Here is a 14,728-nt window from a genome sequence, read left to right on the forward strand (position 1 = left end):
TAAAGGGCTTTTTTTTATCATGTATTTTATTTTCAGGTTTCTGCAGCTTGTTGTTTAAAGCGCTTGAAAAAAGCGAGCAAGTGACCTAACGTGAAGATTTTTTCAAACGTACATTTCCAATGAGTGCAGATTATTTTCAACAGTAACTTCAAATACCATCCATGTGCCAGGAATGATCCTGTAATTCACAGGTGAAAATAGTCTCACAAAAGAGAGCTCTTCATCGTGAAAACTACAATACCCAGCAGAAGCACAAAAAAAACGTTTGTGATTTGTTTTATGAAGATGTAGAACTTCAGTAGGAATGATCCAGGACTTTGGGTTGAGAAAGAAACCGATGACAATGTAGAGAAACTATTGAGATAGATTCACACATTGTTCGTTTTTTGACAATGCTGAACGAAGACAATAACAGCAGCGTACTCTTTTTAAAGAGTCGCTAAAAAAAAAATCAACTCCAGATGACACAAAATCAGAAGTCCGACAAGAACGTCTCCGTTTGGTTGACATTTTATTTCATGGTGGTAGGAACACAAGACAAAGGTCATAAAGTTAGTAATGCTCAGGTCATGCCACTCATACTCGGTGCACTGCCGTTTGAGGAGGGTTCATTTTTCCGCAGTCAGACAGTAGTTTACAGAGGCCAGACATGGAGGGTAACCCACATGGAGACATAAATAAGGAACAGAAAATAGAGTCATAAAACAGTAAATAGGTTTTTGTCAAAAGCCTGGGGGGGTTATTTGCAGAGGCCCCCCCTGGGATTTTTTTTTAAATGTGTGTATGTGTGCATTATTACTAATATAATTATCATTGTTATTATGCATTACTCATTTTTACATTATGGGGATGAGGCTAATACACTGGCTAAAGTAAGGAAACAGTTATATGGATGATGTCTTTGTCACCTGCTAAGAGTCCAGGTGATGAGTTTTTAAGGCAATTCAAAGTTTCCACTCAAACCAGACCAGACTGCAACTGTCCTTATTGGTCTAAAGTCCTCACAAATACACAGGAAACTCTCCTTTATTAAGTGTTACCACCTGAATGCTCCAATTGAAGAAAGAACAGTGTGGTAGATAAGACCATTCTGAGGTTAATAAGAGAGTAAGTAGTGGAATTGAAACGTGTACTGGGACACCAGAGAAGTGTTGCTCGGTGTGGTGTGGACACTCAGAGCTTCATCCCACACAGTCCCTCCCCCATGTACATGAGTATATCATCGTGTGGGCAAACAGACACGTCGGACACGGTTCCAGTGTATATTACTAAAAACATAAACCTCCACAGATCACACATTTGCTAAATTTACACTTAAAAATTGCAGGGCTGTACAAAAACAGGTTGTCTGATGATTGAAGAAGGAAAACATAATTAACAACTTAAAGATAGAAAAGAAAAAAAAAAGTACGAGACCATTTGATACTCGACCACGAACAAGCATGATTTTGTCTTAAGATATTGCCAAGTTTCTCATATCAAAACAAGAGTCTTTTAGTCAGTCGCTGAAGCTTTTTGTGGTCCAGCAGCAACGACTCCACGTTGCATCTGTTCACTGAAAGTTACAGAATTTGCACTAGTAATACAAACCCATGCGTTGCTATGTTAATTTGCAAGTACTGTAGGATTATGCGTCTTTTTTTCCCATTTTTGCAGCTGCTATGGCTTCAGAAGGTCACAACAACATCACAGTCTCTCTCTCAGAAACAGCCGAATAAAGACTCCTCCAGGAATGCTCCGAGGTCAAATAAAGAAAAGAAACGAAGTCTCAGGCAGAGTTTTTTTGAAGCTTTTTTGTTTTGTGTGTGTTTGTGTCCACTGTTGTCTGATAGGATGTTCCCAAGAGTAGTTCTCCTCAGTGCATCCTTTTCTGTCTGTCCTTTTCTTCAGTCTTTGCTTTCAGCACCTCCTTAAGGTCAAATATGGTAACAACTCTTCCCCGGATGCACCATTCAAAGTCCCGCAAAACTAACTGCTCCCAAAACAAAAATAAACAAAAACGTCATAAGTAGATACAGGGAATGAGCAAACAGAAAACATAACTTTGTAGTTTGTGAAATCACATCAGTGGAAATAAGAGAAGAAAGGGAACCTTTTTCAAAGTCATTGCAGAAAAACAAGCAAACCCCCAAACTGTGACATTTCCCCCGGATAAGAAAGAAACAAAAAGTGAATATAAAAACAAACAAATAAAAACCAGATTCAAACCAACACTGCAGAAGTGCATGCATTTATAGTGGTCATCATTAGTTCATCTGCTGATTGTAAAACAGAACGCACAATAGTACATGAGAAGCACAATTCTCCAAAGAGAACCCATCGTACATATTCACAGTCTCAGGTATTATTTATATACTCTATATTTATAACATTTATTCATGTCTATGATTCATGTCTTGACTTATGACTAATGATATGCGAGTCATCGAGGAATGCAGCGCTCTCTCCGTCTCCATCGTGTCAGCTTGCAGTGTTAGTGAGTCATATTTCAAAACTAAAGGCTCTGATGGGATTCAGATTGAGAGGAGAGTCTTGACTTTTTTTTTTGGGGTGCTGTGAGATGGGGGTTGATCGAGTGGTTATGAATGTGTACTTTCTCACTGTAGCAGCTTGACTGATATCAGAAAAGTCCCATTAGGAAAATACAGAGGGCTACAGAGGATGAATACAGAGTTTTTTTTCTTTTGACTGGAGACACCAGCTGGCTGCAGCATCAAAGACCTGCACACACCAGACTACACCGAGTCCGGCTCTCTCAGGGGAATGTATGTCTATATATTCATGGATGTATAGGCCATGCTTGGGGAATGTGGACGATAGATATGGCACCAAGACAAGGCAGTCACCAGAGATCATCTGCGACGTCCACCAGTGTTCAAGTAATGAGCGAGAAAAAAAAGGAGCAGGCTTTTTCTTTTTTTTTCTTTTTTTTTTTTTAAAGTTGGCATTTGTTCTAAAACAACAAAAGTGGCCAGAATAAAATCTCTCTTTTTCACAGAGATGCCTGCGCAGATAAAAAAAAAAAGATGAAGGGGCCGGAGCAGTAAAGAAAAAGAAAAACATGTTCTGTGAATGGAGGTGCAGAAGAAAAAAAACCCAAAATATATATAAACAAAAATGACATATTAATTTTCTTTCCATATAAAAAGCGATGAAAAGTATACAAAAATAGAAAATAATTACAGCAGGAGACATGGGTGCTATGGAGGGAGCGGGTGGGGAGGTTTTTTCTTTTTTAAACGATTTTTTCTATATATTTCGTCTCTGCCCGGTTATTTGGCGGCAGAACATTGTAGTATTTGGGGGCTGTTTAAGGCGTCCTCCACCAGGTGGAGATCCAAGCCGTCCACCATCACGTCCTTGATGCAGCCAATGAAGCCGGTGCTGTAGGCCTTGGGCAACCGACGAGTCACTGCCAGCTCCTCCAGACCACCTGAAGGAGACAACGAGAGAGAACACGATGAGTCATTTACACTCTTACGCTCACATTAAAGCTCCTGTGAGGAGTTTTAAGCTAGCTATGAAACAGACTGAAATTAATATCTATGTCTTTTTAAGACCTACAAAGACAAACATGACCATCAGCATAAAGATTGACTTTTTCTACACAGTTATTTTAATGTCCAAACCCCCTGCTGCAGGGAAGGTGTCAGACAAAGTGATGAACAGCTGCAGAAACAGCCTTTCTTTATACTCTCCACAGCAAAGAATCACAGTTAGCGATACATTTATCTTTTAAAAGAAAGCCTGATGTCTTTTTTACACATGAACAGGACAAAATCTGCAAAGAGATAAAAATGGTGCCCCCTTTGTCCACAGGGGGGCGCTGAAATGTCTCCATTTAATGCATGTTTTTCTATTTTTAAACCCAAAACTTGAGTTCCTACATCCCTCATAATACAGCAGACAACATTAGCCTGTATAGCCCAAAAAGAAACCAACATGACATTGGAGGGCTAGCCAAGAAAAACTCCTCTTGATGCTTTGACTAACGCCTCAGACTTAGTTAAGAAGTTGCAGTTGCACAAAGACCCAAGCCAACATCCAGCTTACACATTTATTCTGCACCTGAGTGACGGGAAATAACACTCCAAAATTAGCATGTAGCTGGAGGCGCTATAAAATAAGGAAACAAGAGAAATAGGACTACTGCACAACCCTCAGAGAGCTACTAAATTGGATGCTTCTTATTAAGAATGTCTAATAAAAAGGTTTTAAAGGATGTTTTTCTTGTTCAAGAATAAAAGATGAGTGGTCCAGCTACTTTAATCCCCTCTTTTTCTCTTCTCTGATGGTGTGTAACATGCTAATTTGCAAGAACAGCCAAATAAAGGAACGATCAGTAATTATGACACAAGAAGACACAAATCTTAAACTAGGAGACAAGATGCTCAAAGATGGCCAAACAATGGTCTATGCTCCACAGTCAGCCTTATCTGACATGAAGGCTTTCTGTTAGGATTATCTAATATGAATCCCCAGCCAAGATATCCCCCAATGACATCATCACTGGATATTTTTCTCTACTCCTTCAGTTCACCAGAAGACATTACACAAGAGCTGCGTGTGCCCTAGAGATCAAACACCCGGATGAAGCCTTTCATTACAATTTAGACCTAATGCCATCAAAAGGGATGTACCGGAAACATTTTGGTAGGAGAATGTATTTCCAGTACTTAAGCGGATGCTTGTCTTGTCAGGCTTTGTCTTTGATTTTTCTGTTCCGCTTGATGACACCAGTCGAGTGACATGACAGATCAACGCTCTATTTGTCAAAACCAGCACGATCAAAGCGCTGCAGACAGAAAGACTGCACGCCAGCCACACAAAGTTAAGGTAGATGAAGAGACTGCTCTTCAAATGTGACATGCTTTGACATAAAGGGCTCGACACGGGCGACAAATACAAGGTGTGAGGGTATTAAATCCTGATTACCTAATATCCTCATCATGTTTTAATCCGAGCACTCATCGAGGAGCTTTGACCTCCTTAAATATGATCCGTCCATCGAGGAGAGTTTTCACTACTTTGACTGTTCTTAATGTGATGCACTTATTGACTCACTGACAGCCCAAAACTTCCTTCATTTATTATTAAACCAAATATTTCCTGTTTTTCCGATTTCTTTTTCCTTGGAATCGATGGTCCACATGTCAAAAAACTCTGAATTAATCCAATCTGAATCTAGTTTCTCTTCTAGAAGTAGTCCCTTTAAAAAAACTGTTGACAAGTTCCAAGAGTTTCTCAGCAGAGATGCTGTTAAATACTTAATAAACTAAATACTAAATATGCACACATTAAGACTGTTAAAAGGAGTCTAAATACTTTTGTTTCTCAGAGAATGACCCTTAAGACACTTGTGAACTGGACCTCACTGAAGTCTTTCATCCATCAGTCACAGAAAGTTTAAAAACAGACGTTCCTCAATATGAAATTTTCATGGATTTCTACTTCAAAGCAAATGTTTCAGCCCCTTGTACTTTCCATTTCGTTTTCACTTATTATTTCAAATGATTTTTTTAATTTTTAACCACGTCTCATAACATCTTTTGGTGGAGACTTGATGACCTAATTGCCGGGTGTACTGCTGGCTCCTTTTTTCCTTTTGATGGTGTTTTGAGTTACTCTTTTGAGCCAGCACACCCAGTAGTAGTCATTAGTGTCGCTTTCAATAAAATCAGCATGAAACGTCTTTATTCAGAATTTTATGAGATGTGTTCTTACTGGGAAAGAGGTTGACCCTAGCCGTTTGATGTTTTACCTTCCTGCCATCGCTGCTGTCTCTTCTTTCTCCCTTTCTTTAATCTGTCACATTCTGTCTGCGTCCTGTCTTTCTCCTTTTACGTTGCTAAAAAAAAACTCCCCTCTTTAGACCCACATTCCCCTTCTCTGCTCCTCTTCCCCGTTTCCTCTTCTCTAATCTTCGGAGCTGAGGGTTCATATCCCCGTCGAGCTCCTTACATCCCCTGTCCCTGCCCCCTTTAATCGGATTGCGTGCCTCCGAATCGGGGATCGACAGGGCTAATTTCATGCGAGTTACAGATGAATTAATGATGAACTGTGAAAAGGGGATTTTAAAAGGAGAGGGGCTCTCGATGGGAGGGCTGTGTGAGGATTAAGTATTCTCGCTGCAGGCCCTGCTCAGCACCTGTTCCAAAGCACTGCCTCCCTGTGTGTGTGTTTGTATACGTGTTCCCTGAGTACACGGACGGCCCCTCTGCATGCAGCCTGTCTTTTAAATGTCACTCACAACACTACCTCTCCTCTCCAAACCCTCTTCCCTGCCTCACGCTCTGCATTTTGAAAGAGTCCGACTGCATTTGCTGCCTGTCTTCGATGTTATTTCCCCGGGATGTTCGATCCTGTGTGTTCTCTAAAAAGTGATTCCTCAGAGTCGAGCTCAGACCAAATTGAACTGGAGGCAGATAACGGGCCAACTTTAGATGTTTTCAATTCAGAAGAGCAGGCAACTTTTGAATACGTCAGATAGCCTTTCATTTCTCAACTCAATACCTGAATGGGCTTGGATGTTTTTTTTTTTTTTGCCCAAACTGCATTTTTTTTCCCCCTGCCAGAGACTTTGCTTATCCTCTGCAACGCCAATGAGTCCATTCCTCATTTTTGGAAGCCTTCTACCAGTGGCTGAATGAAAAAGTACTACAGAATTACTGTACAAGTTTAGACCTGACATGATGTATAGCACTCATAGACACATTTCCCAGTCAGAATTATGGACTGTATATAAGAAGTGGACGAAGCATTTGGTCTCAAAAGTGAAGCGAAGATGGAAGGGCTTTAGATCTGTTTAAAAAAAGAAAAGCAACTGATCTGGTTTGGATTGTATGCAACCAGACGGGACATGAGCCCACTTCTCAGTAAATGTATTACATTTAAAAATGTTCCAACTGAGTTTAAAAGTGTCCTTCAGTACAATATAATCTTTCTCTTTATAATAATGGTTACATTTTAAATGTTGCTGCCTGTAAATGAAAAATCACCAGGACGAAGCTGCGATGATGAGTCTCCAACTGTTTCCAACTGTGATGACTTTTGGTTAAAATATCAAGGTTGAAGGGGTTGCACTAGACGCTTCAATGGATAACGTCTCAGTGGCTACATCCACTTTTTTTTTTTTCATACAGTCAATGTTTTGAATGAATGTTAATGTTTGGACACGTACCCAACCAGAGCGCTCCGTCTGTGTCCAGCTGTGTAGCTGCCAAAGGTGATGACCCTGTTACCGCCGCCTCGTTGCCGACCTGTAGAGAGCCGTCTCTGAGTGCTCTGAGGAGGAGAAGGAAGAAGAAGAAGGGAAAGTTATGGATTGAAGTCAGTGTGATGAATGGAAGTCAAACTGGATCAGGGGATGGGAAACCCCACCGGCCAAACAATTTGTTATTATCACTGTACTTTAAAAACAATACAATTCTGCAAGATTCTGAGTATTGGTTTGACTGTATCAACTTTTTTAAGCAAGAATAAAAGACTGTCACATAAACTAGCTTTAATGTAGCATGCATTTTGCTTCATTGGATTGTCATTTATTCATTAATGATGATAAGGAGGAAAAAGCGTGGACAGACTCCTCTTTAGCCATCAATTAGAAATATTTGTTTTACTTGAGGAATATTTTGCGGATACAAAAAGTTTTGAGAGAAACTGAGTTTCAGGTCCAGAATCTTGGAGATGTTCTGTAAATCGTAATTTCACTTCATCTGAGGCATTGCTCCTCTGCCACTACACTGAGCATGCACATAACCGCCTTTGCCAAGCAGTGTTGTTAATGTGCCTGTCTGCAAGCTAACAGATGCCATGAGAGCACCATTTATTTGTGGTGGCTCTGCATTAGCATACACTTAAGAGTTGTGACGATGGGGCTAATTTGAAGCTATACAGATGGTTCCCAACAGAGGGAGTGTCATTAAAGGCAAACACAGATAGTTATGTAACTTCTGTCAGCCGTATCTTCCAGCAATGCATGCGGTCTCCTCTCTAAGCCCCAGGATGAGATTTGGCCAAATCCTTGTTTGAAATGGATGCAGAAGGCTTTTTTCGAGGATCGATTATTCTTGCCTTACATGATGAAACAAATCTAATTATCCCCCCCTGCTTCCATTCACAGCCATGATGAAAGCAATAAAGCAGATATCACGTGGAAGGTGTTAAGTGGGTCATTTCTAAAGTTCAGCCAGTTAATTTGTTTCTAATGAAGGGATCCATTAAAGTGACATCACTGTGTGGCAAAAAGTATTATGTGCCTTGTTTCTTTCTCTTATATCTGGGATTATTATTCATGCTCTGAACTAATCCCTGTTTAATGTGTCCGATTAATGGGTGACTGATGTGTGAATATATTATGGACACATGTGTACAAGTATCTAGATTTACAAAACTGAATTACCAATCGAGGAAAAAACACAAGTTGGCACACACAAGGACTTATCAAGAGGCATCTGAGTTATTGTAATATATTAGATTTAGATGATGGGAACATACACCACTTAAGCACAGAGTCAACTAACATGATAAAAGAAAGACTCTGTGCCTCCATTTGCATATTCCTTAATTAATCTGTGTTGACTCAAATTACCAAACAGCAAACCTTAAACCACTATGAGAATACTGCACAATGACTATCACTGCTTTTCATCCTACTTATTGCTATATTCTGTTTTCTGTTTTAATCATGTTTTTAAATGTTGTCACGGTGTTTTTTTCTTCTTCATAACAAACTTTGACTTGCCTGAGTTTTGTGTGCTTGCTTTATAAATGAAGGTGCCTACTGTACACAGTGTACAGTCAGCGGAGGGTTAATCCATCCATGTATGTCATTTTATTGCCAGGTTTTTTTTTCCTTTAATGTCTCAAATTTGTTGGGATGTTGCAACACATTCTTCATTTTTGTACATTATTACATTAATTTGCTTAAGCCATTTGATGTGCAGCGCTTCACACTCGTGCATCACGAGGCATGAAAGTAACCTTAATCTGAAACTAATCGAAGTCATCTCAATGCACCACATCACCGTGTAGCAGAGGTGTCATGGAAGAGATCACACACGTTTGCAGCAACACAAATACAATATGGATTAAGTCTAATCCGGGTTTAAGTGTCAACATCAGCCCATTTTACCTGCTGGCCTTGATGCGTATCCAGCGGTTGGTGTTGACGCGCACCGAGGAGCGCAGCACCACGGGCTTGGAGCCCAAGTCGTACGTCATCTGAACGCGTCCGTCCACGATGGCCAGGGCGATGTAGTCGGATCGCTCCACGCCCTTCCCGCTCCACAGCACCAGACCCTGTGTTGCCTCTGTGCGAATGCTCAGCTCGAACTTGTTCACCAGCAGAGCTTTCTCACTACGAGAACAGAAAAAAAACACCAATTACATTTTGGTCTAATTTCTCACAATGCGATCCAATTCTTGATGTCGCCCACGTTGATCAGTTGGTGTGTGTGTGTTTGTGTGTGACAATTGAAGTTGCAGATGTGAAATGTGCAAATCGAGATGCTGGCTCGAGGGTAAATTGCCCATGATTCCAGTGTGACATATGGTTCTGTGTGCAAGCACATGTAGTCAGAAAGCATTACAGTGATTTTTAAGGATGCAGGCTGAGTTTAGGAATAGCAGGGGGCTGTTTTGCTATTAGCGTTCCAAAATCCCTCTGAGCCTGAACTGCGATGCTGCTCAGTACTTCCTGTGTTTCTGTGTGTGGATGTGTGTATGTAAGTGTGAGTGTTGTGTAGTTTAAGCAGCTGTTTGATCTTGAGTCTCTTGGCTGCTACAGCTGCGGGGGTGATTTGGAAGCAGGGACTAGGCACCTTCCCTTAAGAGACACAGTAAGTCACTGTCACACAGTCTACTGTATTTTCACACACACAGACACCATCACACATCCAATCCTGCATTCAAACAAACACTTACAAATCTCCTCTGTTCCTCATGTCCAGCACAGGTTTATCAGACATCCACAGAATCATACCTGCGTGTTTGTGTGTTTGTGTGTTTGTGTGTGTGTGTGTGCACGTCATCAATCAGCATCCGTGCAATTGTCTGCACATCTGCTACATTTAGACATGGGTCTGTTTCTTCAGCGGGTATTTCAACACAAAGACAAGGACAAGGTGAGGACACACACAACAAAGAACCAATGACAAGTGGATAAAATGAAAAGACTGAGAGCAGCACAGAACTGAAGACAAAGATTAGACAAGACAAGACAACAAGACAAAGAAAGCAGCACAGCAAGCAGAGAGGCTCATGGGGGCACGGAAAGAGGACAGGAGATGGGAGAGAAAAAGAGTACAGAAACATCTCCTTACACTGTAAGAAGTATTTTCAGGTTTTCCCTGAGGGGTTTCTCTTCATTAATGAGCGAATAAAAAGAGCACCAGGTATAAAAGCAATGGATATTGTTGAACTTTGAAGTTCTTTCCTGTTTTGACGCTAAGCACAGGAATAATGTTGGTTCACTTCAGCAGACGAGTGGGTAGAACTAAGATCAAATTTGATTTCCTTTTACAAAAACATGCACAGGTTAGAAACTTTGACCCCCTTGATGAACTTAATCCGCTGAAGTAAACAGGATGAAAAAGAAATAAGCCTTAAAATGATTTTTTTTTTCCTACAGAGAGAGAGAGGAAAAAAACACATATACAGCTCAGTGAACCCTCTCCTGGCAAACCCTCAGAGAGCTTACAGGGCTCGATAAATCTCCATCAGAGTGGCTTGTCAGTGATAAGGTCAAGGTTATTAAAAGTGCTGAATATCATGAATAAAACAACACAGGCACGCGGCTGTCTAAAACTCATATACACCTCTCTGACTTCTTAGATTTCTGGTGTGTTGCTGTGTTTTGTTTTTTTTAATGTAGAGATCTTATCTCCTCCTTATATGTATTCAAATTCTCAGAAGACTTTCCCAGGGTGCTTTTCTACATTTTAACTCTAGGTGGCAGTAGTGGTTAGAATAAAAAGAAGCCATAAGGGAGGATGGCTGAAGCTCTGGTTGGTGTTGTGCTGTCATCGAAGCTCCAAATCTCAGAATTAATTGAAGCTTAGACAGAATTGATTTTTATTTGTAACTTCATTGTAAGACTACTCACTAGGTTGTCTTTGTGAAGGCGGATTTAGCCCTGTGAGAGGTCGGGAGGGGTTGTCAGGAGAGAAGAGGAGCATGATGAGTTAAAAGGCCAGTGGACGGCATCAGAAAGTGTCAAAGCTTTCGAGCAAACTCACCTCTGGTCAGATGGGTTCTCCAGAGACTCAGGACTTAAGGGAGCAGGGGGGAGAGAGTCAACGGCATGCAGTGTAAGCGCAACAGGCCATAAGGAAAGAAGGAAGGAGGGAGGGGAACAAGAAAGGACGGAGGGAAGGAAGGAGGAAAGGAGGTTGTGAGCCCACTGTGTGACTCACAGAGGTCTAGTTAAGCTGGAGCTGCAGAAAGCGTAACTTATCTGCTCTACTACTATATCGACTGCGCCAACAGCCGATAACAACGGTCTTGTGATCACAAGAAGAGTGTAGCTCGACCAGATCACAACACAACGTCAGAAGGAGATTCTCAAGGGAGCTACAGGGATGACTAATGCACCAAAATGCCTTGTGATGAAGCACGTTCTAAACAACATCAAGATTAAGTACATTCATGGTCAGTGTCCACGCCCCGGTAACAATGGCTACTTTAAGTCGGCGTCCAATTATTGAACAACCCGTTTATATTTATGGTGCTGCACGCCACTGTGCAGCAGCCATTACCTTCTGTCCAGCGATGGAAGCGTTGAATGAGAAAAATGGGGTAATTGTCAAAAAATGGGGTCAAGCGCCATATCAGCTGAGAGTCAGGGCCAGATGTGATTTGTCACAGAAATAATGGGGCTCGAGCAAATCGACCCGAGCTCTCAGATATGGGTAAGGAGGTGAAGGAGGGGCTACCAGAGGGAGCTGTAAATAGTAACAGAAACATTAACTCAAGGTGAGTCTTTGACATTTTGGCCTCGCGTAGCTCTAAATGTCCTCTCGAGAAATTTCTTTTATAAAATCAAAATCATGGCGGAATTGATCAGCGGGCCTCCCTAGCTCTCTGGTTTGCTTAAATTCACGCTCATTGAGGCTCTCAGTAAATGTGACATCCATTAAACTTTCGACAGTCTGGCTCCAAGGACCACTGTCCCCCCTCCTGCTAAGTGAGATTGATGCCCATGGCTGCACACTGCAGAGAGATCTCAATTGGAGGTCTAATCTACAAAGGGAGACAAATCTGTGATTAACATGTCGCTGCCTCTCCGTACGGCCGACTCTGTAATTATTCACAATTACAGTTAGAGATCTGGCAAAAAAGCGAGATGACAGAAGCCCTGGCATGGATTGGAACTCTGGGCTGAATCCAGTCGGCTTAATTTGAGCTGAATTCTGCTTGGGCGCTTTGTGGGACTCTTTAAAAAGAGGTTACTTACCGAGCTAATGAGCAGGAAGAAAAAAAAAATCCTTAATAACTAAGTCATGACCGAGGGCTTTCCCCGAGCAGAAAGTCCACATGGGCACCAGAAACTAGGTTAAGGGCTGTTTAGTACATCCTCCTCTTCAACAGGGTCTCGTTCATTTCCCACATGACAGATAATGCCATTCAGTGTAAAGTGCATGGCAATTCATTTTGTTTATGATCGAGTTACAACCATGCATAAAATATTGCACATTCTTAGCATAGCAATTCATTTTGTCTTTCTGAAGGGTGAGCACAAAGCTTATCATGCACACGTTCATGCTTCTCTTTGCACGGGGAAACAAAAAAGGAGAACGTATCTAATGACGCTGCAAAATGTATTCAACAGAAGGAAATCTGTCTAATTAAATCATGGAGATGGAGCTTAAATGGAAAGTCTGACTTTATCAGAAAAGATGATTTCTGTTGGTTTTTTTTTTGTATGAATGTGCTTTAATCTCTTCTGTTAGTTTAACTATTAAAACAATGGATTTTAGCTGTTAGTTTTGCTTGATTTGAACTGGGGAAAAACCCAGTCTAAGAGTCTACTTACTCCGGGATCTCATTGGTCAGTTGGCTTGGTTGAGAAGGAAAGACAGTGAAGGACATTTAACATGAGACAAAGACAGAGACAACTAGGACGGTCAGACTCAAGGACAGGACAAGGTCGAGCAGCTGGAACGCCAGAATCACAGACAAACAGCACATAAAACACATAAAAACACACACACACACACACACACACACACACATATCCCGAAAGAGTTCTGCAGCCAGTTGTTTTTGAGTGAGCGTGAGTGGTGGAGTGTGATGATCTGGGCCGCTTTTCACACCTCTGAGTGTTTGTGTGAAGAGCTGTGAGACGAAGATATAGAGCCGTATGCTTGATGTCTTCTCAGGTTCATCATATAAACATTTTTGTTGGTGCAAACTCAGGAGGGGCGCTCTTCTCTTGCCAAACCCTGTCGACGGATTGGAGAGTAAAAACTGTCTCATCAGCTGCCTAAAACGGGAGAATTTCATGATTTTTCTTTTTCCAAAGCTGCTCCAGAGACCACTTTACATTTGCGTCATCATCTTTTTTTGTGTGGGCCTTAACGGGTTGTTGAATATTGCAGGTGATGTTTCTTTGGAGGCTGTTTTTTTTTTTTTTTTTACAGAGAATACTAACACACTTTCAATCATGCTTCATGTGTGCTTATTGTATTGTCCAATGTTCACTAAGCAGAGAAAACCGAGCATGCTCAGGGCAACGCTGTGATTCTTAACAATCTCGCTAATTAGAAAAAAACAAAGCAGGACTGTTGTGGGTGGAGGGTTTGAGCTATTAGCAAAGTGACTAGTTCACCCTGAAGCCACGGCACTGATGATATCATCAACACAGTGTCGTCGTGGCTCACCAAAGGAGGAGATGGATGGACAGAAAGGTTATTTGGCTAATAGCTATCATAGATGAAGATGATCTCCTTGTCCTCTTCCTTACCTCTTTGTAACGGCGTTGTGGTACTCGATGAACGTCCGCCCGTCAAAGGCGATGGCTTCGGTGTCGCCTGCAGACTTCTCGTAAATGGCTGTGGAAGAGTCGGGGGGAGGGGTGGAGAGTGGGAAGAAAGAGTGGTTTTTCAGAGGATGACATCACACCGATCAATAAAACAGAGCGTTCGGTTATCAGAGCCGATGGATCGTGAGCAAATGGGGCAGTGTTGGTGCATTTGTAGTTTTTAATTAAAGTGAAAGGGGACAGCGGGCAGCAGTACAAGGTTAATGGAGAAGGCGGTGACTGAGTGTGTGAGACAGATAGGGCCTCAGTGAGTCGATCTCTGGCAGAGTGACATGATGATGATGATGATGAAAGGGATGTGCAACTCTTGAAAAGAGCATTTCATGAATATTCAATTGGCAGCTTTCATCATTTTGATAACTGCTGCTTTAGTTTGAAATAAATAAATGCCTGCGTCGATACAGATACTGAAACGCCTTGGATAAAGAACGCCAGAACATCAAGCCCTTACTGATGTTTTTAGCCATAACTTCCATATTCTTCCCCTCAACAGTGGCCTACTGTAGGAAGCAATAATGTAACTTATGGCAGCCTTTAGCAACTTCTGCTTACAGTACGAGTGGCCAAGAAGAACCTTCTATACAGTATGAGGTGAAGGTAATTAATAAAGGTTAAAACACACTTAAAAAAACGGTTTCTGCAACCCTCTTAGGCAGGCAAAAAAACTTGGAAGCTCCCCCTCGACAT

At 41.5% G+C, this 14,728-nt stretch overlaps 1 protein-coding gene across 11 annotated transcripts in view; it reads right to left on the reverse strand.

Annotated features, from left to right (window-relative positions):
- Nucleotides 1-494: 494 nt before the first annotated feature.
- Nucleotides 495-14,728, reverse strand: part of agrn (agrin) — a 285,753-nt gene continuing 271,519 nt past the window's right edge. For 5 of the 11 annotated variants that reach the window (XM_065961336.1, XM_065961334.1, XM_065961335.1 and 2 more), the window contains 6 exons: nucleotides 13,964-14,051; nucleotides 13,034-13,057; nucleotides 11,238-11,270; nucleotides 9,134-9,358; nucleotides 7,181-7,284; nucleotides 495-3,433 (listed from right to left, as the gene is read on the reverse strand). In XM_065961336.1, the coding sequence (XP_065817408.1) occupies nucleotides 3,273-3,433; nucleotides 7,181-7,284; nucleotides 9,134-9,358; nucleotides 11,238-11,270; nucleotides 13,034-13,057; nucleotides 13,964-14,051 (635 nt within the window). In that variant the 3' untranslated portion in view covers nucleotides 495-3,272. The remainder of the gene's footprint in view (nucleotides 3,434-7,180; nucleotides 7,285-9,133; nucleotides 9,359-11,237; nucleotides 11,271-13,033; nucleotides 13,058-13,963; nucleotides 14,052-14,728) is intronic. The other 6 variants (XM_065961339.1, XM_065961341.1, XM_029277753.2 and 3 more) reach the window with 3 other exon arrangements.

This window comes from Labrus bergylta, chromosome 12, assembly GCF_963930695.1.
Source record: "Labrus bergylta chromosome 12, fLabBer1.1, whole genome shotgun sequence".
Lineage (NCBI taxonomy): Eukaryota > Metazoa > Chordata > Actinopteri > Labriformes > Labridae > Labrus > Labrus bergylta.